The 21951-nt window shown below is 54.9% G+C and overlaps 1 protein-coding gene across 1 annotated transcript in view; it reads left to right on the plus strand.

Moving 5' to 3' along the window:
• The first annotated feature begins 5706 nt into the window (after nucleotides 1–5706).
• PTGIS (prostaglandin I2 synthase) overlaps nucleotides 5707–21951 on the plus strand; it is a 60082-nt gene continuing 43837 nt past the window's right edge. Inside the window, exons 1-2 of the mRNA XM_075571268.1 lie at nucleotides 5707–6666; nucleotides 21759–21882. Of these exons, the coding sequence (XP_075427383.1) occupies nucleotides 5816–6666; nucleotides 21759–21882 (975 nt within the window). The 5' untranslated portion in view covers nucleotides 5707–5815. The remainder of the gene's footprint in view (nucleotides 6667–21758; nucleotides 21883–21951) is intronic.

Here is a 21951-nt window from a genome sequence, read left to right on the forward strand (position 1 = left end):
CATCAGCATCATGTATTCTTGGTTAGCCAGCATGTACACCATCAGCTTCATGTATTCTTGGTTAGCCAGCATGTACACCATCAGCTTCATGTATTCTTGGTTAGCCAGCATGTACACCATCAGCATCATGTATTCTTGGTTAGCCAGCATGTACACCAACAGCATCCTGTATATTCTTGGTTAGCCAGCATGTACACCATCAGCATCATGTATTCTTGGTTACCAGCATGTACACCAACAGCATCATGTATTCTTGGTTAGCCAGCATGTACACCATCAGCTTCATGTATTCTTGGTTACCAGCATGTACACCATCAGCATCCTGTATTCTTGCTTATCAGCATGTACACCATCAGCGTTATGTATTCTTGGTTACCAGCATGTACACCATCAACTTCATGTATTCTTGGTTACCAGCATGTACACCATCAGTATCATGTATTCTTGGTTAGCCAGCATGTACACCATCAGCATCATGTATTCTTGGTTTGCCAGCATGTACACCATCAGCATCATGTATTCTTGGTTAGCCAGGATGTACACCATCAGCATCATGTATTCTTGGTTACCAGCATGTACACCATCAGCATCATGTATTCTTGGTTAGCCAGGATGCACACCATCAGCATCATGTATTCTTGGTTACCAAGATAGAAAAAATAGGCTAAAGCGCTCCAATGCCAGGTATCTACTATATACAGTATTTCTGAAAGCATTGTATGTATGTATGTATGTATGTATGTTTCCCTGGTGTGTTCCCTGTCCCTAGCGGCAATCTCATTGGTCCCTTGGCCGCCCGCCCCCGCACACCTCTTATTGGCCTCACACACTCACACCACTGCTTCAGGCCCCTTTGGCCCGCCCCCGCACACCTCTCATTGGCCTGAGGCGGAGTGACAGGCCAAAGGTCCAAAACACACACACACACACACACACACACACACACACACACACACACACACACCTCTCTCTCTCTGTCCTCTCCCTCCCCCCATCACACTCACCTCCCCCCCTCCCCGGTGCTCCAATCACCTCCCCCCCTCCCCGGTGCTCCACTCACCTCCCCCCTCCCGCTCCACTCACCTCCCCCCTCCCGCTCCACTCACCTCCCCCCTCCCGCTCCACTCACCTCCCCCTTCCCGCTCCACTCACCTCCCCCCTCCCGCTCCACTCACCTCCCTCCTCCCGCTCCACTCACCTCCCTCCTCCCGCTCCACTCACCTCCCTCCCGCCCCACTCACCTCCCTCCTCCCGCTCCACTCACCTCCCTCCTCCCGCTCCACTCACCTCCTTCCTCCCGCTCCACTCACCTCCCTCCTGCCGCTCCACTCACCTCCCTCTCCACTCACCTCCCTCCTCCCGCTCCACTCACCTCACTCCCCGGCGTGGGGACAGGCAGTGGGCAGGGCAGCCTGCAGCTGCCACGTGCGCCTAAGATGGTGGCGGCCGGAAGGACCCCCTTCCTCCCTCGCGGAGTAACTAACAAGGCGGCGGCCGGAAGGAGAGGTGACGTGTGTGTGTGTGTGTGTGTGACACTGTGTGTGTGTGTGACACTGTGTGTGTGACACTGTGTGTGTCCACTGTCCCCCCCTCCTGTCCACTGTCCCCGTCCCTCCTGTCCACTGTCGTCCCCCCCTCCTGTCCACTGTCCCCCCCCCTCCTGTCCACTGTCCCCATCCCCTCCCACCCCCCCTGCTGTCCACTCTCACCCCCCCTCCTGTCCACTCTCCCCCCCTCCTTTCCACTCTCACCCCCCCTCCTGTCCACTGTCACCCCCCTCCTGTCCACTGTTACCCCCCCTGTCCACTCTCCCCCCCGTCCACTCTCCCCCCACTCCTGTCCACTCTCCTCCCACTCCTGTCCACTCTCCTCCCCCTCCTGTCCACTGGCACCCCCCTCCTGTCCACTGTCACCCCCCTCCTGTCCACTGTCCCCCCCTCCTGTCCACTGTCCTTGTCCCTCCGGTCCACTGTCCCATCCCTCATGTCCCACGCCCCCCCCCCCACTGTCCCCACCCTCCTCCCCACTGCCCCCCCCTCATGTCCACTGTCCCATCCCCCTCCTGTCCACTGCCCCCCCTCCTGTCGACTGTCCCCCCCTCCTGTCCACTGTCCCCCCCTCCTGTCCACTGTCCCCCCCTCCTCTCCACTGTCCCCCCCTCCTGTCCACTGTCCCCCCCTCCTGTTCACTGTCCCCCCCTCCTGTCCACAGTCACCCCCCCACCTGTCCTCTGTCACCCCCCCTCCTGTCCACTGTCACCCCCCCTCCTGTACTCTGTCACCCCCCCTCCTGTACTCTGTCACCCCCCCTCCTGTCTACTGTCACCCCACCCTCCTGTCCACTGTCACCCCCCCTCCTGTCCACTGTCACCCCCCTGCCTGTCCACTGTAACCCCCCCTCTTGTCCACTGTCACCCCCCTCCTGTCCACTGTCCCGTCCCCCTCCTGTCCACTGTCACCCCCCCTCCTGTCCACTGTCGTCCCCCCCTCCTGTCCACTGTCGTCGTCCCCTCCTGTCCACTGTCGTCCCCCCCTCTTGTCCACTGTCGTCCCCCCTTCCTGTCCACTGGGCCCGTCCCCTCCCACCCCCCTCCCCCCCCTCCTGTCCACTCTCACCCCCCCCTCCTGTCCACTGTCACCCCCTCCTGTCCACTGTCACCCCCCCTGTCCACTCTCCCCCCCCTGTCCACTCTCCCCCCACTCCTGTCCACTCTCCTCCCCCTCCTGTCCACTGTCACCCCCCTCCTGTCCACTGTCACCCCCCTTCTGTCCACTGGCCCCCCCTCCTGTCCACTGTCCCCATCCCTCCTGTCCACTGTCCCCGTCCCTCATGTCCCACGTCCCCCCTCCCACTGTCCCCACCCTCCTCCCCACTGTCGCCCCCCCTCCTGTCCACTGTCCCGTCCCCCTCCTGTCCACTGTCCCCCCCCTCCTGTCCACTGTCCCCCCCATCTGTACTCTGTCACCACCCTCCTGTCCACTGTCACCCCCCCACCTGTCCACTGTCACCCCCCCCTCCTGTCCACTGTCACCCCCCCTCCTGTCCACTGTCCCGTCCCCCTCCTGTCCACTGTCCCCCCCCCTCCTGTCCACTGTCACCCCCCCCTCCTGTCCACTGTCACCCCCCCTCCTGTCCACTGTCCCGTCCCCCTCCTGTCCACTTTCCCCCGTCCACTCCTGTCCACTGTCCCGTCCCCCTCCTGTCCACTGTCCCGTCCCCCTCCTGTCCACTTTCTCCCGTCCCCCTCCTGTCCACTTTCCCCCGTCCACTCCTTTCCACTGTCCCGTCCCCCTCCTGTCCACTGTCCCGTCCCCCTCCTGTCCACTGTCCCCCCCCTCCTGTCCACTGTCCCCCCCCTCCTGTCCACTGTCCCCCCATCCTGTCCACTGTCCCCCCCCTCCTGTCCACTGTCCCCCCCTCCTGTCCACTGTCCCCCCCTCCTGTCCACTGTCACCCCCCCTCCTGTCCTCTGTCACCCCCCACCTGTCCACTGTCACCCCCCCTCCTGTACTCTGTCACCCCCCCCTCCTGTACTCTGTCACCCCCCCTCCTGTCCACTGTCACCCCCCTCCTGTCCACTGTCACCCCCCCTCCTGTCCACTGTCACCCCCCGCCTGTCCACTGTCACCCCCCCTTGTCCACTGTCACCCCCCTCCTTTCCACTGTCCCGTCCCCCTCCTGTCCACTGTCACCCCCCCTCCTGTCCACTGTCCCCCCCCCTCCTGTCCACTGTCGTCGTCCCCTCCTGTCCACTGTCATCCCACCCTCCTGTCCACTGTCGTCCCCCCTTCCTGTCCACTGTCCCCGTCCCCTCCCACCCCCCCTCCCCCCCTCCTGTCCACTGTCACCCCCTCCTGTCCACTGTCACCCCCCCTGTCCACTCTCCCCCCCCTGTCCACTCTCCCCCCACTCCTGTCCACTCTCCTCCCCCTCCTGTCCACTGTCACCCCCCTCCTGTCCACTGTCACCCCCCTCCTGTCCAATGTCCCCCCCTCCTGTCCACTGCCCCGTCCCTCCTGTCCACTGTCCCCGTCCCTCATGTCCCACGTCCCCCCCCCACTGTCCCCACCCTCCTCCCCACTGCCCCCCCCCCTCCTGTCCACTGTCCCGTCCCCCTCCTGTCCACTGTCCCCCCCTCCTGTCCACTGCCCCCCCTCCTGTCGACTGTCCCCCCTCCTGTCAACTGCCCCCCCCTCCTGACCACTGTCCCCCCCTCCTGTCCACTGTCACCCCCCCTCCTGTCCACTGTCCCGTCCCCTTCCTGTCCACTGTCCCCCCCCCTCCTGTCCACTGTCACCCCCCTCCTGTCCACTGTCACCCCCCCTAATGTCCACTGTCCCGTCCCCCTCCTGTCCACTTTCCCCCATCCACTCCTGTCCACTGTCCCGTCCCCCTCCTGTCCACTGTCCCGTCCCCCTCCTGTCCACTTTCTCCCATCCCCCTCCTGTCCACTTTCCCCCATCCACTCCTTTCCACTGTCCCGTCCCACTCCTGTCCACTGTCCCGTCCCCCTCCTGTCCACTGTCCCGTCCCGTCCCCCTCCTGTCCACTGTCCCGTCCCCCTCCTGTCCACTGTCCTGTCCCCCTCCTGTCCACTGTCCCGTCCCCCTCCTGTCCACTGTCCCGTCCCCCTCCAGTCCACTGTTCCGTCCCCCTCCTGTCCACTGTCCCGTCCCCCTCCTGTCCACTGTCCCGTCCCCCTCCTGTCCACTGTCCCGTCCCCCTCCTGTCCACTGTCCCTTCCCCCTCCTGTCCACTGTCCCGTCCCCCTCCTGTCCATTGTCCCGTCCCCTCCTGTCCACTGTCCCCCGTCTTCTCCTGTCCACTGTCCCCTGTCCTCTCCTGTCCACTGTCCCTGTCCCCTCCTGTCCACTGTCCCGCCCCCTCCTGTCCACTGTCCCCGTCCCCTCCTGTCCCCTCCTGTCCCCTCCTGTCCACGTCCCCTCCTGTACCCTCCTGTCCACTGTCCCCGCCCCCTCCTGTCCCCTCCTGCCCCCTGTCCCCATCCCCTCCTGTCCCCAGTCCCTGTCCCCTCCTGTCCCCGTCCCCTCCTGTCCCCGTCCCCTCCTGTCCCCTGTCCCCGTCCCCTCCCTTTTCCTCTCCCCCCCTTCCCCCCCCTTTCCCCCCCCCCCCCCTCCTCCCTCCCCCTTTACCCACCCCCTCCCTCCCTTTCCCCCCCCCCTCCCACGGCTTCCCAGGGTTCACTAAATGGCTGCCTTTCAGTTTCAATCAATCCTTCAGTCGGTTTAACTCAGCAGCTACAATGTATTCTTATATTACTAGGGTAACATTATCTATTGTTACAGTTTGCAGCTCAAACTGCTGGGAACAATGGCAACAAAGGATCACTAACAGGAAAGTGTTGCAAACATCCTGCACTGCTGGGGAGATGGCTAAATCCTGCTATAGGAATCAGGGTGCTCAGTATATTAATACTCATTAAAAATGGAATTAAGAGTTGAATTTAAAAAATGTTAAAAAATGTAGCATGTATTATCTGATTCTACAGAACTGATTTTTTTTTAAAACCACGTGTACTCTTTTAAGAGTACTAAATATATATATACATTTCTTTCATATTGTTTATATCTGATATTTTGTAAAGGTTTAATATGTGTTCGTGCTGTAATATGTTTAGGAGTGCCCATTAACTGCACAGGGGACAAAACGGTCTCCTCCACCGACCTTATTTGGAAGGATAATTGCACCATTAGGTACCATGGCACTTGGAACACTGGCTGTGAGCAGGGAGGTTCTGCGAGGGTCACTGACTAACCCCTTCCCCACCTAAAATATGTTGCAATGGGTGTAAATAATGCAACACCCCCTCTCCCTCCCGTGCAATGCAAACTGCGCTGCGTCATCAGCAGCAGCACCTCGCAACCCTGTCCCCCCAGGTCCCATAAATAGCAGCAGTGTTCCAGCACCCACCCCACTGCCCTGTCCTCCAGCACCCACCCCACTGTCCTGTCCTCCAGCACCCACCCCACTGCCCTGTCCTCCAGCACCCACCCCACTGCCCTGTCCTCCAGCACCCACCCCAACCCACTCTCCTGTCCTCCAGCACCCACCCCACTGTCCTGTCCTCCAGCACCCACCCCACCCCACTGACCTGTCCTCCAGCACCCACCCCACTGCCCTGTCCTCCAGCACCCACCCCAACCCACTGTCCTGTCCACCACCCACTGCCCTGTCCTCCACCACTTACCCACTGTCCTCCACCACCACCCACTGTCCTGTCCTCCACCACTTACCCACTGTCCTCCACCACCTACCCACTGTCCTATCCTCCAGCTCCCACCCACTGTCCTGTCCTCCAGCACCCACCCACTGTCCTGTCCTCCAGCACCCACCCCACTGTCCTGTCCTCCAGCACCCACCCCACTGTCCTGTCCACCACCCACTGTCCTCCACCACCACTTACCCACTGTCCTCCACCACATATTGTCCTCCACCACCCACCCCACTATCCTGTCCTCCACCACCTACCCACTGTCCTGCGCTCCGGGGAGACTGCTGCGCGTGGAACTGTCCTGAGCTCCGGGGACACTTGGTCTGTGCAGATTGCCCGGTGGCTCCCTCCTCCCGCGGGATGTGCGTGGGTGCGTGGATCCTGCTGCTCCTCGCTGCCGCGCTGTACCTGTTCTCATTGTTCAGGAGGTGCAGGTGAGTCTCTCATTACCTCCCATCCCCAGCCCAGCAGCACCCCGGGGGGGCGCACTGTGCAATGTGGGGGTCCTTGCACCCCGGGGGCGCCCAGCTCCGTGTCACTGTGCAATGTGGGGGTCCCAGCACCCCGGGGGGCGCCCAGCTCCGTGTCACTGTGCAATGTGGGGGTCCCAGCACCCCGGGGGGCGCCCAGCTCCGTGTCACTGTACAATGTGGGGGGTCCCTGCACCCCGGGGGGCGCCCAGCTCCGTGTCACTGTGCAATGTGGGGGTCCCAGCACCCCGGGGGGCGCCCAGCTCCGTGTCACTGTGCAATGTGGGGGGTCCCTGCACCCCGGGGGGCGCAAAGCTCCGTGTCACTGTGCAATGTGGGGGGTCCCTGCACCCCGGGGGGCGCACAGCTCCGTGTCACTGTGCAATGTGGGGGTCCCAGCACCCCGGGGGGCGCCCAGCTCCGTGTCACTGTGCAATGTGGGGGTCCCTGCACCCCGGGGGGCGCCCAGCTCCGTGTCACTGTGCAATGTGGGGGTCCCTGCACTCTGACAGCTCTGTGCTGGGAGTTATATCTTCTCCTTCTCCTGCAGGCTGCTCAGCACGTGTGTGTGCAATTATTACACATGTTATTCCCGTGTGTGTGTGTGTGTGTGTGTGTGTGTGTGTGTGTGTGTGATTATTACACATGTTATTCCCCTGTGTATATATATGTGTGTGTGTGTGTGTGTGTGCAATTATTACACAGGTTATTCCCCTGTGTATATATATATGTATATATATGTGTGTGTGTGTGTGTGTGTGTGTGTGTGTGTGTGTGTGTGTGTGTGTGTGTGTGTGTGTGTGTGTGTGTGCAATTATTACACATGTTATTCCCGTGTGTGTGTGTGTGTGTGTGTGCAATTATTACACAGGTTATTCCCCTGTGTATATATATATGTGTGTGTGTGTGTGTGTGCACAATTATTACACAGGCTATTCCCCTGTGTATGTATGTATGTATGTGTGTGTGTGTGTGTGTGTGTGTGTGCACAGGCTATTCCCGTGTGTGTGTGTGTGTGTGTGTGTGTGCAATTATTACACAGGCTATTCCCCTGTGTGTGTGTGTGTGTGTGTGTGTGTGTGCAATTATTACACAGGCTATTCGTGTGTGTGTGTGTGTGTGTGTGTGTGTGTGTGTGTGTGTGTGTGCAATTATTACACAGGCTATTCCCGTGTGTGTGTGTGTGTGTGTGTGTGTGTGTGTGTGTGTGTGTGTGTGTGTGTGTGTGTGTGTGTGTGCAATTATTGCACAGGCTATTCCCCTGTGTATGTGTGTATTAACCCCTTCTCTGCTTCCATTATAGTCTACATACAGTATGCTAGAATTCCTGCAGTGACCTTTAATTAATTAATTAATTGGTTAGCCAGCATGTACACCATCAGCATCATGTATTCTTGGTTACCAGGATGCACACCATCAGCATCATGTATTCTTGGTTAGCCAGCATGTACACCATCAGCTTCATGTATTCTTGGTTACCAGCATGTACACCATCAGCATCATGTATTCTTGTTACCAGCATGTACACCAACAGCATCCTGTATATTCTTGGTTAGCCAGCATGTACACCAACAGCATCCTGTATATTCTTGGTTACCAGCATGTACACCATCAGCGTTATGTATTCTTGGTTAGCCAGCATGTACACCATCAGCTTCATGTATTCTTGGTTACCAGCATGTACACCATCAGCTTCATGTATTCTTGGTTAGCCAGCATGTACACCATCAGTATCATGTATTCTTGGTTAGCCAGCATGTACACCATCAGCGTTATGTATTCTTGGTTAGCCAGCATGTACACCATCAGCTTCATGTATTCTTGGTTAGCCAGCATGTACACCATCAGCTTCATGTATTCTTGGTTAGCCAGCATGTACACCATCAGCGTTATGTATTCTTGGTTAGCCAGCATGTACACCATCAGCATCATGTATTCTTGTTACCAGCATGCACACCATCAGCATCCTGTATTCTTGGTTAGCCAGCATGTACATCATCAGCATCATGTATTCTTGGTTACCAGCATGTACACCATCAGCATCATGTATTCTTGGTTAGCCAGCATGTACATCATCAGCATCATGTATTCTTGGTTAGCCAGCATGTACACCATCAGCGTTATGTATTCTTGGTTAGCCAGCATGTACACCATCAGCATCATGTATTCTTGGTTACCAGGATGCACACCATCAGCTTCATGTATTCTTGGTTACCAGCATGTACACCATCAGCATCATGTATTCTTGGTTAGCCAGCATGTACATCATCAGCATCATGTATTCTTGGTTAGCCAGCATGTACACCATCAGCGTTATGTATTCTTGGTTACCAGCATGTACACCATCAGCTTCATGTATTCTTGGTTACCAGCATGTACACCATCAGCTTCATGTATTCTTGGTTACCAGCATGTACACCATCAGCTTCATGTATTCTTGGTTACCAGCATGTACACCATCAGCTTCATGTATTCTTGGTTACCAGCATGCACACCATCAGCATCATGTATTCTTGGTTAGCCAGGATGTACACCATCAGCATCATGTATTCTTGGTTACCAAGATAGAAAAAATAGGCTAAAGCGCTCCAATGCCAGGTATCTACTATATACAGTATTTCTGAAAGCATTGTATGTATGTATGTATGTATGTATGTTTCCCTGGTGTGTTCCCTGTCCCTAGCGGCAATCTCATTGGTCCCTTGGCCGCCTGCCCCCGCACACCTCTTGTTGGCCTTACACACTCACACCACTGCTTCAGGCCCCCTTGGCCCGCCCCCGCACACCTCTCATTGGCCTGAGGCGGAGTGACAGGCCAAAGGTCCAAAACACACACACACACACACACACACACACACCTCTCTCTCTGTCCTCTCCCTCCCCCCATCACACTCACCTCCTCCCCTCCCCGGTGCTCCAATCACCTCCCCCCCTCCCCGGTGCTCCACTCACCTCCCCCCTCCCGCTCCACTCACCTCCCCCCTCCCGCTCTACTCACCTCCCCCCTCCCGCTCCACTCACCTCCCCCCTCCCGCTCCAGTCACCTCCCCCCTCCCGCTCGACTCACCTCCCTCCTCCCGCTCCACTCACCTCCCTCCTGTCGCTCCACTCACCTCCCTCCTCCCGCTCCACTCACCTCCCTCTTCCCGCTCCACTCACCTCCCTCCCTGGCGTGGGGACAGGCAGTGGGCAGGGCAGCCTGCAGCTGCCACGTGCGCCTAAGATGGTGGCGGCCGGGAGGACCCCCTTCCTCCCTCGCGGAGTAACTAACAAGGCAGCGGCCGGAAGGAGAGGTGACGTGTGTGTGTGTGTGTGTGTGTGACACTGTGTGTGTGTGTGACACTGTGTGTGTCCACTGTCCCCCCCTCCTGTCCACTGTCCCCGTCCCTCCTGTCCACTGTCGTCCCCCCCTCCTGTCCACTGTCGTCCCCCCCTCCTGTCCACTGTCCCCGTCCCCTCCCACCCCCCCTGCTGTCCACTCTCACCCCCCCTCCAGTCCACTCTCCCCCCCCTCCTTTCCACTCTCACCCCCCCTCCTGTCCACTGTCACCACCCTCCTGTCCACTGTCACCCCCCCTGTCCACTCTCCCCCCCGTCCACTCTCCCCCCACTCCTGTCCACTCTCCTCCCCCTCCTGTCCACTGTCACCCCCCTCCTGTCCACTGTCACCCCCCTCCTGTCCACTGTCCCCCTCCTGTCCACTGTCCCCGTCCCTCCTGTCCACTGTCCCGTCCCTCATGTCCCACGTCCCCCCCCACTGTCCACACCCTCCTCCCCACTGCCCCCCCTCATGTCCACTGTCCCGTCCCCCTCCTGTCCACTGCCCCCCCTCCTGTTGACTGTCCCCCCCTCCTGTCCACTGTCCCCCCCTCCTGTCCACTGTCCCCCCCTCCTGTCCACTGTCCCCCCCTCCTGTCCACTGTCCCCCCCTCCTGTCCACTGTCCCCCCCTCCTGTCCACTGTCCCCCCCTCCTGTCCACTGTCCCCCCCTCCTGTCCACTGTCCCCCCCTCCTGTCCACTGTCCCCCCTCCTGTCCACTGTCCCCCCCTCCTGTCCACTGTCCCCCCCTCCTGTCAACTGTCCCCCCCTCCTGTCCACTGTCCCCCCCTCCTGTCCACTGTCCACCCCTCCTGTCCACTGTCCCCCCCTCCTGTCCACTGTCCCCCCCTCCTGTCCACTGTCCCCCCCTCCTGTCCACAGTCACCCCCCCTCCTGTCCTCTGTCACCCCCCCTCCTGTCCACTGTCACCCCCCCTCCTGTACTCTCTCACCCCCCCTCCTGTACTCTGTCACCCCCCCTCCTGTCCACTGTCACCCCCCCTCCTGTCCACTGTCACCACCCCTCCTGTCCACTGTCACCCCCCTGCCTGTCCACTGTAACCCCCCCTCTTGTTCACTGTCACCCCCCCTCCTGTCCACTGTCCTGTCCCCCTCCTGTCCACTGTCACCCCCCCTCCTGTCCACTGTCGTCCCCCCCTCCTGTCCACTGTCGTCGTCCCCTCCTGTCCACTGTCATCCCCCCCTCCTGTCCACTGTCGTCCCCCCTTCCTGTCCACTGTCCCCCCCCCCTCCCACCCCCCCCCTCCTGTCCACTGTCGTCCCCCCCTCCTGTCCACTGTCGTCGTCCCCTCCTGTCCACTGTCGTCCCCCCCTCCTGTCCACTGTCGTCCCCCCTTCCTGTCCACTGTCCCCCCCCCCTCCCACCCCCCCCCCTCCTGTCCACTCTCACCCCCCCTCCTGTCCACTGTCACCCCCTCCTGTCCACTGTCACCCCCCCTGTCCACTCTCCCCCCCTGTCCACTCTCCTCCCCCTCCTGTCCACTGTCACCCCCCTCCTGTCCACTGTCACCCCCCTCCTGTCCACTGGCCCCCCCTCCTGTCCACTGTCCCCGTCCCTCCTGTCCACTGTCCCCGTCCCTCATGTCCCACGTCCCCCCCACTGTCCCCACCCTCCTCCCCACTGTCGCCCCCCTCCTGTCCACTGTCCCGTCCCCCTCCTGTCCACTGTCCCCCCCCTCCTGTCCACTGTCACCCCCATCTGTACTCTGTCATCACCCTCCTGTTCACCCCCCCACCTGTCCACTGTCACCCCCCCCTCCTGTCCACTGTCACCCCCCCTGTCCACTGTCCCGTCCCCCTCCTGTCCACTGCCCCCCCCCTCCTGTCCACTGTCACCCCCCCCTCCTGTCCACTTTCACCCCCCCTTCTGTCCACTGTCCCGTCCCCCTCCTGTCCACTTTCCCCCGTCCACTCCTGTCCACTGTCCCGTCCCCCTCCTGTCCACTGTCCCATCCCCCTCCTGTCCACTGTCCCGTCCCCCTCCTGTCCACTTTCTCCCGTCCCCCTTCTGTCCACTTTCCCCCGTCCACTCCTTTCCACTGTCCCGTCCCCCTCCTGTCCACTGTCCCCCCCTCCTGTCCACTGTCCCCCCCCTCCTGTCCACTGTCCCCCCCTCCTGTCCACTGTCCCCCCCCTCCAGTCCACTGTCCCCCCCTCCTGTCCACTGTCACCCCCCACCTGTCCACTGTCACCCCCCCTCCTGTACTCTGTCACCCCCCCTCCTGTACTCTGTCACTCCCCCTCCTGTCCACTGTCACCCCCCCTCCTGTCCACTGTCACCCCCCCTCCTGTCCACTGTCACCCCCCCACCTGTCCACTGTCACCCCCCCTTGTCCACTGTCACCCCCCTCCTTTCCACTGTCCCGTCCCCCTCCTGTCCACTGTCACCCCCCCTCCTGTCCACTGTCCCCCCCCCCCTCCTGTCCACTGTCGTCGTCCCCTCCTGTCCACTGTCATCCCCCCCTCCTGTCCACTGTCGTCCCCCCTTCCTGTCCACTGTCCCCGTCCCCTCCCACCCCCCCTCCCCCCTCCTGTCCACTGTCCCCGTCCCCTCCCACCCCCCCTCCCCCCTCCTGTCCACTGTCACCCCCTCCTGTCCACTGTCACCCCCCCTGTCCGCTCTCCCCCCCCTGTCCACTCTCCCCCCACTCCTGTCCACTCTCCTCCCCCTCCTGTCCACTGTCACCCCCCTCCTGTCCACTGTCACCCCCCTCCTGTCCACTGTCCCCCCCTCCTGTCCACTGCCCCCGTCCCTCCTGTCCACTGTCCCCGTCCCTCATGTCCCACGTCCCCCCCCACTGTCCCCACCCTCCTCCCCACTGTCCCCCCCCTCCTGTCCACTGTCCCGTCCCCCTCCTGTCCACTGTCCCCCCCTCCTGTCCACTGCCCCCCCCTCCTGTCGACTGTCCCCCCTCCTGTCAACTGTCCCCCCCTCCTGTCCACTGTCCCCCCCTCCTGTCCACTGTCACCCCCCCCACCTGTCCACTGTCACCCCCCCTCCTGTCCACTGTCACCCCCCCTCCTGTCCACTGTCCCGTCCCCCTCCTGTCCACTGTCCCCCCACTCCTGTCCACTGTCACCCCCCTCCTGTCCACTGTCACCCCCCCTAATGTCCACTGTCCCGTCCCCCTCCTGTCCACTTTCCCCCATCCACTCCTGTCCACTGTCCCGTCCCCCTCCTGTCCACTGTCCCGTCCCCCTCCTGTCCACTTTCTCCCATCCCCCTCCTGTCCACTTTCCCCCATCCACTCCTTTCCACTGTCCCGTCCCCCTCCTGTCCACTGTCACCCCCCCCTCCTGTCCACTGTCCCATCCCCCTCCTGTCCACTTTCCCCCGTCCACTCCTGTCCACTGTCCCGTCCCCCTCCTGTCCACTGTCCCGTCCCCCTCCTGTCCACTGTACCGTCCCCCTCCTGTCCACTGTACCGTCCCCCTCCTGTCCACTTTCCCCCGTCCCCCTCCTGTCCACTGTCCCGTCCCCCTCCTGTCCACTGTCCCGTCCCCCTCCTGTCCACTGTCCCATCCCCCTCCTGTCCACTGTCCCATCCCCCTCCTGTCCACTGTCCCTTCCCCCTCCTGTCCACTGTCCCGTCCCCCTCCTGTCCACTTTCCCCCGTCCACTCCTTTCCACTGTCCCGTCCCACTCCTGTCCACTGTCCCGTCCCCCTCCTGTCCACTTTCCCCCGTCCCCCTCCTGTCCACTGTCCCGTCCCCCTCCTGTCCACTGTCCCGTCCCCCTCCTGTCCACTGTCCCATCCCCCTCCTGTCCACTGTCCCGTCCCCCTCCTGTCCACTGTCCCGTCCCACTCCTGTCCACTGTCCCGTCCCCCTCCTGTCCACTGTCCCGTCCCCCTCCTGTCCACTGTCCCGTCCCCCTCCTGTCCACTGTCCCGTCCCCCTCCTGTCCACTGTCTCGTCCCCCTCCTGTCCACTGTCCCGTCCCCCTCCTGTCCACTGTCCTGTCCCCCTCCTGTCCACTGTCCCGTCCCCCTCCTGTCCACTGTCCCGTCCCCCTCCTGTGCACTGTCCCTTCCCCTCCTGTCCACTGTCCCGTCCCCTCCTGTCCACTGTCCCCCGTCTTCTCCTGTCCACTGTCCCCTGTCCTCTCCTGTCCACTGTCCCCGTCCCCTCCTGTCCACTGTCCCGCCCCCTCCTGTCCACTGTCCCTGTCCCCTCCTGTCTCCTCCTGTCCCCTCCTGTCCCCTCCTGTCCACTGTCCCCATCCCCTCCTGTCCCCTCCTGTCCACTGTCCCCGCCCCCTCCTGTCCCCTCCTGCCCCCTGTCCCCGTCCCCTCCTGTCCCCTGTCCCTGTCCCCTCCTGTCCCCTCCTGTCCCCGTCCCCTCCTGTCCCCTGTCCCCGTCCCCTCCCTTTTCCTATCCCCCCCCTTCCCCCCCCTTTTCCTATCCCCCCCTTCCCCCCCCTTTTCTTCCCCCCTTCCCCCCCCCTCCTCCCTCCCCCTTTACCCCCCCCTCCCTCCCCCTTTACCCCCCCTCCCTCCTCCCCCTTTCCCCCCCCCTCCTCCCCCCCCTCCTCCCCCTTTCCCCCCCCCTCCTCCCCCTTTCCCCCCCCCTCCTCCCTCCCCCCTCCCCTCCCCCTCTTTTCCCTCGCCCCTTTTCCCTCCCCCCTTTTCCCATCCAACGCGTTTCGAACGTCACAGCGTTCTTTTTCAAGGAGGTATATTGCTTATCCATCATATAGTGGTGTGGCGTCGCTACATAGATGACATTCTCTGTGTGTGGGAGGGAGATGAAGATTCTGTGGATCAATTTATCCAGCCTATTAACAACAATGACCATAATTTGGTCTTTACCCATGTCATGCACACAGAGAATGTCAGCTATTTGGATCTGAATCTATCAGCGTCAGAGGAAGAAGGTGTAATTACATCCATTTTCTTCAAGAAGGTTGATACGAATAATCTCTTATTGGCCTCCAGTAACCATAAAAAATCTTGGATAAGTAATATACCTGGAGGCCAATTTATGAGAGTTAAGAGGAATTGCAGTAGTGAAGCCGACTTTGAGAAACAAGCACAATTTCTCTTTTTGAGATTTATGGAGCGGGGATATGACTATAAACAACTTATGTTAGAATTGGAGAAAGTTAGGAAGATTGATCGTAAGAACATGTTAATACCTAAAAAGAAGATAAGAATTGACAAGACTGGTGACAAAATAGAAGTTCCCTTTATTACAAACTATAACTCCATGTACAAACAGATAGAGAGAGTCATTAAAAAACATTGGGGAATTATATCTACCGATCCAATTTTAAGTGGTCACATTAGCTCATTCCCTAAATTTAATCTATAGGAAGGCACGGAGCTTAAAAGATGCTCTAGCCCCAAGCGAAATTGGGAAGCGTGTGGATCCTAAGTCTGGACAAACTTGGCTTGGCCCCAGTCCAATAGGGAATTTCCCGTGTGGAAAGTGCTGTATATGTAGATTCCTTCATCCTGAAAGAAAAACATTCAAGTCATGCAAGAATTTAAAATCATACAATATTACTGACTTTATAAGCTGTAATACAAGCTTTCTAGTATACTTACTAGAGTGTTCGTGCGGCCTGCAGTATGTAGGCCGCACGAAGCGTGGTCTTAAACACCGCATTCAAGAACATGTGAGAAATATTAAAAATGCCCTTCAAACTCATAGTGTAAGTCGCCACTACTCTACCCATCATAATAAGGATCCCTCAACCCTAACATTCAAAGGGATTAAACATATCCCTCGGAGCAGACGAGGAGGAGATAGGCTAAAGGATGTCTCTGTCCAAGAGACATTCTGGATACAAAAACTCGAAACCCTAGGCATTAACGGTTTAAATGAAAATATAGATATATGGTGTCTATACTAAATGCATAACGTGTCTAAAAGATCTGATTTTCTGTGTTTTGTCTTGAAAATTTGATTTGGTCTACTCTAAATATTTGCTGTGTTCTCCTTTGCAAATTACTAACTGATTGTCTGTTTTATTTCAGAGCCATATTTTTATTAGCTATATTGGCAGTTTTATTAATGTGCATTGTTTTTTCGACTATGTGTTATTGTTCAAATAAAAGTGTATTTTTAAAACGTTATCCTAACCGCACTTGATGGGGTTAAATTGAGAGCATGGAGGGTAACCCTGTCACAATGATCTGGGTCATAATTATTCACACATATGTGTGACATTGCTAACTCGAATTCTGATTGGTGCGGTGTGCTTTTCCATTCTGACCTATCAAGTGTGGTTTTAGGGTATTTATATCCGTGAATTTATTAATCAAATTTTCCCTGATGAAGTAGCTCACGCTACGAAACGCGTTGGATAGATTTTATAGCTTATATGACATTCTTTAAAACAATTCTGGGTGCCCAAGCAATTTCTGAGATTTTGTGATCTTTTGGCCATATCGGAGTGACGTAATCCCTCACTTTACGGCCATCCTCACTTTACGGCCGGTCGCAATACGCATACGGGACTTTTGACGACCAAGCCCGGCGGTGGCTCCAACAGCCCTGACTTCTGAAGGTGTCTCACCGGAATTCAGTCAGACAGAGCGGCGGTTCCAACGGGCCCGACTTCTGAAGGCGTCTCACCCGGACCTAAAGAGACGAGTGGAGGGCTTTTACAAGTGCCGTGGCGGTGTGTTCCTATGCAAAGACCTCCCCAAAGACTATCGATCCAGTGGTGGCTGTGCGGTGCCGGGTAACACATGTCATTGTACGTGAAATGCTTACTATTCTTTGATCTGATGTACGCAGATATCTTACCCTTCTAATATATATATATTTATTTTAAACACACTTCACTATGTGCGTCTGCGCTTTTGTTCTTTTTGTGTTTCAATTGGAGAGAACCGCTGGATATAGTAAGACCCCGTCGGTATACAGCTTCTTGGCACTTCACTCGCGTCTCACACTCTGAGTTCCGCATTCGTCACTTCCGGAATCGCGTCACAAGTGAGGGCGGAAGTGCGGTCTGCCTCTGGAATCGGCTCTGATTTGCCAGTCCTTCAATCCCCAGGTTCTCCAGCAACGCTAACGCTAACTCTACGCGTTTCGCAGGTGCGTCGTGAGGATTAATATTCTTTGGAAATGTGAGTTTAACTGCTCTTTTACTCTGTATCTAATACATTTTGGTCAAATAGTATGCACTATTGTGGCTTTTTTCTTTTTCATGCCAACACCATTAACCTATTGTGGGATATCCTGAGAATTACTACATCCATCCATCACAAGGGCTCCAGTCAGAGAGAGAAGAATCTCTGACATGCTTATTTAAACAAGAAGTTTTGTGAGTGCAATTACCTATGGCTATATGATTGATAGTTTATAGTATCAACACTCTGCACTATATTTGCCTTTATCTTTTTATTCACATATATAACTGAGCTACTTTGCGCTCCTCCTCTCCCAGAAGAAAAGTTACTTATGAACTGTATGTAAGTATCTAAATCCAGAAAACCCACTTCTGTGAACATCACAGTTCTGAGAGGGTGTTGTACATTTTTAGCGTTTAGTCTCCTAGTTGCAAATCTGGGGTAGGACCGGAGCAAAAGAATTGCTCTCAGTGTATCAAACATAACACTTGGTGAGATTCCTTTCTTTTATTATACGAAGGTGCTGTTTTTGCACTATTATTTTTCAGCCAAAGTTTATCCAAATCTCCTGACTGCAAAACTGTTGCAAAGAAACAGCTCAAGATTTTAATCGGACAATAACTGAAATACCTGGACACACATACAGTACTTGATTAGATGGTCTAATAAACAATGATTTATTCCACTAATAAGGCCTCACAGGCAATATGCTGCAGTGTGCACACACACCTGCCCTGTTACACGCAGGTGTGCCTACTAAACAGATGGACAGCTACGGTAATAGCTTTCCCTAACACACCACACCCACACCCCCATAACAGTCCCAGACAATCGATGTTTGTTATGTGATATCGGCGATATTTCTTGCAGTGTCAGCAGACAAACTCCTGTTGATGTCGCTGTTGACCATAACACTGCCTCCATCATTCTTCTGTTCCATTAACCAATCAGTTCCGATCAGAACTGGTCACTCTTGCAGAATTAGTGCACCATGAGCTTGTATCTCCACGTGCTTATCTTTGAAAGGCACATTGTATCGGCTAAGCCTCTCTTCTGGCTTATTTTGAAGAATCCTGTAGCATTTGTTCTTTTCGTGCCAGAGAATCAGCAGAAATTCAGGATTCAGGAACACCAGAAAGAGCAATAAGTGTTTCATTATATTCCAATTGTATGCATGTATATGTATATACATATATACATATATACATACAGGGCCGCCAACAAGGGGGGACAGCAGGGACACGTGTTCTGGGCCCAGTGGCTGCAGGGGGCCTGGATCTGGCTCTCCCCAGCTGCTGGCCTCTCTCAACACTGACTGTCCCACGCTTCTGATGTCAGCGTGTCACCGGGCCTCCCTCTCATCTCGGTGCGCGCCAGCTCCGCTAACTTCCGGCGCTTGCTGACGTCAGAGAGGCCCGGCACACCAGAAGCTTGGTGTGGGACAGTCAGTGAGGAGGGAGGCCTGCAGCTGGGGTGAGTCGGGGGCCTGGGGGCAACTAGAGGACCGGGAGCCGGGCATCCCACAGCCACTGGGCCCCAGCGAGAGGCCTGACACCTAAGGCCATCCCCAAGGTAAGAGTTTATATGTTTTCTTTTCTTTAAATTATTATTATTATTTGTATTTGGGCTTTTTTTTATATGTATTGTGTTTTTTTTTATATATGCAGTGAGGGCTTTTTAGTTATTAATTTAAATAAAAACAGAATTGTGTATTTTTTTATTTGTAACTATGAGTACATATCAATTATTTGTATAATATTATACACAGTACAACAGCCATACTGTGAAAATAATACACTTAGTTATCCGATATAATGAAACGTCCGTGCCTCTTCAGATATATTTTTGGGTTGATACACAGGAACATAAATCTGCACGAACAATATAAACAGACTTTTTTAGGGGTTATAAAAACCAAACTAAAAACACATAAAATCTTCAATTTATATATCACAGCACAGCGAACTATCTAATAAAACTAAAGTGTATAAATAAAGATAAAAATAGAAATTGAAAGTCTTTTTGTGACACACTTAAGAGTATTTTGTTCAATACAACCCTTTTATTGGCATAGTGCTGCTCCGTGGAAGAGATCTTCCATGTGGTCTTACAGATACTGTATCTTGGGTAAAAGGGAGGAGCGCAGCCCTTGCCAATTTTGACTCAAAGTATTAATCCAACTTCTTCTATATGATTGTGATCTACCTATAATTCTTAGGAGGAGACAAGGAACAGCCACACAGCATAACTCTACGTGGCTATTTTATAAATGATAAAAGAGCATCGGATAAATCCAAGCGATGTAGCCCGCAGGCTGGAGGTATATAGACGATCTCCTCTCGTGCTCCTCACAAAGTCCTCGTTACGTGACCAGTGTTTCTCGGAGGAATGAAGGGAGAGAAGGAGAGGGGAACGGAACCACCAAATGTTACACCGTGTTCTCAAAGTCCAGAAAAGTTTCTGCGCTAACCTTAAGCATTATGCCACGTTGAACTCGGCAGACGACTTGTATGCATTTTTTTTATTGATTTAGCGGCTCACAGAAATATATATTTAGAACATGCCATTAACATCTGAACACCAAGCAAAGTCCATATCTTTGCGCCAAAACAAATGAAAAAAATGATTTGATGCAGCTGGAGAAATTTGAGCTTGGTACATAGCCGCAATTGAAATTGAGTTTAACGTGCGTCAAAAAAGCTGTTTGTGTCGCTTAGTACAAAGGCCCCAAATGGTCTTTAGTAAGATAGCTATTTTTCCATTGGGGAGGTGCTGTTTTTGCAATGGTTTTGCAGGCAGTGTTTATCAAAATCACCTAGCTGCAAAACTGCTGCAAAGAAAAAACAGCACAGGATTTATCTGCCAACAACACCCATGTCCTACTGAAATCAATGAGATTGTTTTACTTTGATAAACTGATTGCTGAACTATTTGGGACAACCTATGAAAACAATGGGTGCTCCAACAGTCCTGGAATCCTCCTTGATAAAGCACCGTGTTGTGTGAAACGCGTAGGAGGGTCCACATCTCCTTGTTTGTCATATGTGATAGACAATAAATATTTTTCTATTTTTATACACCTGTCTCCCCGGGCAGTGCTTTGTGCATTTATTTGCACACTTTTTGCTGAACTATTTGCACTGACATTGCCCTGGGTTTGATAAATACGACACGCGCTCTGAATGTTTCCATTGGTGTGTGTGTATATACATATGTAACTATGTATATCTTTTTATATAGCGCCAGCGCACAGTAACGGATTTCCCATTAGGCCCGGGCGGCAAAATTGGGTAACGGCAAACACTTCCACCCCCATATGCATTTGCCGCGCTCACTGGCCTATCTGGCCAATGGGAACGCGCTTACGTGTGTCGGCCGCGCCCTCCTTCTCCCTTGGAAATCAAGCATCAAATGACGCAGCGGATGTCTCAACGTGATGTCACACAGTATCTCATTGCCATGGCAAATGATGTCATGACGTCTCATTCCATGGCGATACCGTGCGCTGTCACGTTGATCACGTCCGTGATGTCATTTGACGCTGGGATTCCACAAAGGAGATAGAGGGCGGAACCAAAGAGGCAGCAGGACATATGTAAGTGCCTAGGGGCGTCGGATTAGCGCCCACAGCGGGACTTCGCGCTTTAAAAGAGAGACAATACAGTACCGGGAATTATAGTACAATAAGTACAACAAATAAGATCAGACATTAGGAAAGGAAATCCCTGCCCCGCAGAGCTTACAATCTAAGTGGTATGATGGGAAACTAACAGACACAGTAGGTGCAGGAATAAGTGCATTTCATTTGTTACGTACGGCGTTCAATGTAGCTTAAACATTTTTTTATTACATTTTTTTTTAAACATGAGGGAAAAGTTTGTGGAGCAGTATATATATTATAAAGGTTTTGTGCAATACTTATATTGTCAACAATAGGCAGGTAAGGGGCTTTCTAAACAGATCCCATGTTCTTTCAAACTAAAGTACAGAATGTGAATAATAAGTACTGTGATTCCAGGGCCCTGGTTGCTGAGATCACTGGTAATGAGTATCATAGTGCCGGCTAGATGGTGGTGCCATCAGTGCGACTGCACGGCCCTGCACGTGTAGAGGCTCCGCGGTGTCCCCCAGAACCCCACCTGTGGAGTGGTTGCGGTGGTGGCGACATTGGGAGCCCACTCAGTGCATGCAGAAGTTTGTTGTGATGCATTGCTCCAGTTTCTGTATCAAAGTGTTTGCTATATCTGACGCAAATTGGTGGCAAGAAAAGTTGATGCCACCTCGGACCTGGTGGATTGTTTATGATGCAAGATACAAAAGCGACACAGGGAGACGCAGTGTTTGCTGCATCTCATAATCTGTGCGTCATGTAACTCCTCCTATCGTCACTCTCAAACCGCAAGAGGACTCACCCAGCACAAAACATGGAGTAAAGACCTTGATACGTTGACTCAAAGAGATGCAAGATGAAAATGATGCTCCCCCTCTGGGAAATATTATATATTGTGGAATTTTAATTTAACGGTGAAAATAAATCCTTTTTTTTTTTTTTTTAAAGGGTTTGTGCTATGAGCTACAATATTTGAAATATAATGTCTTTTATAAAAAATGCTTATTATTTTGTTCTGTTAGGCGACCGAATGAACCTCCCCTGGACCACGGTTTAATTCCCTGGCTGGGGCACGCGTTGGAATTCGGAAAAGATGCCGCCAACTTTCTGTCAAGAATGAAAGCAAAACACGGAGATATTTTCACAGTAAGTGCATTGTTCTGATTTCCTAACTCACTGGCCAGAACAAATGCCAGAATTTCCACTCATCGTAAT

Source organism: Ascaphus truei, chromosome 15 (genome assembly GCF_040206685.1).
Source record: "Ascaphus truei isolate aAscTru1 chromosome 15, aAscTru1.hap1, whole genome shotgun sequence".
In the NCBI taxonomy this organism is placed as follows: domain Eukaryota; kingdom Metazoa; phylum Chordata; class Amphibia; order Anura; family Ascaphidae; genus Ascaphus; species Ascaphus truei.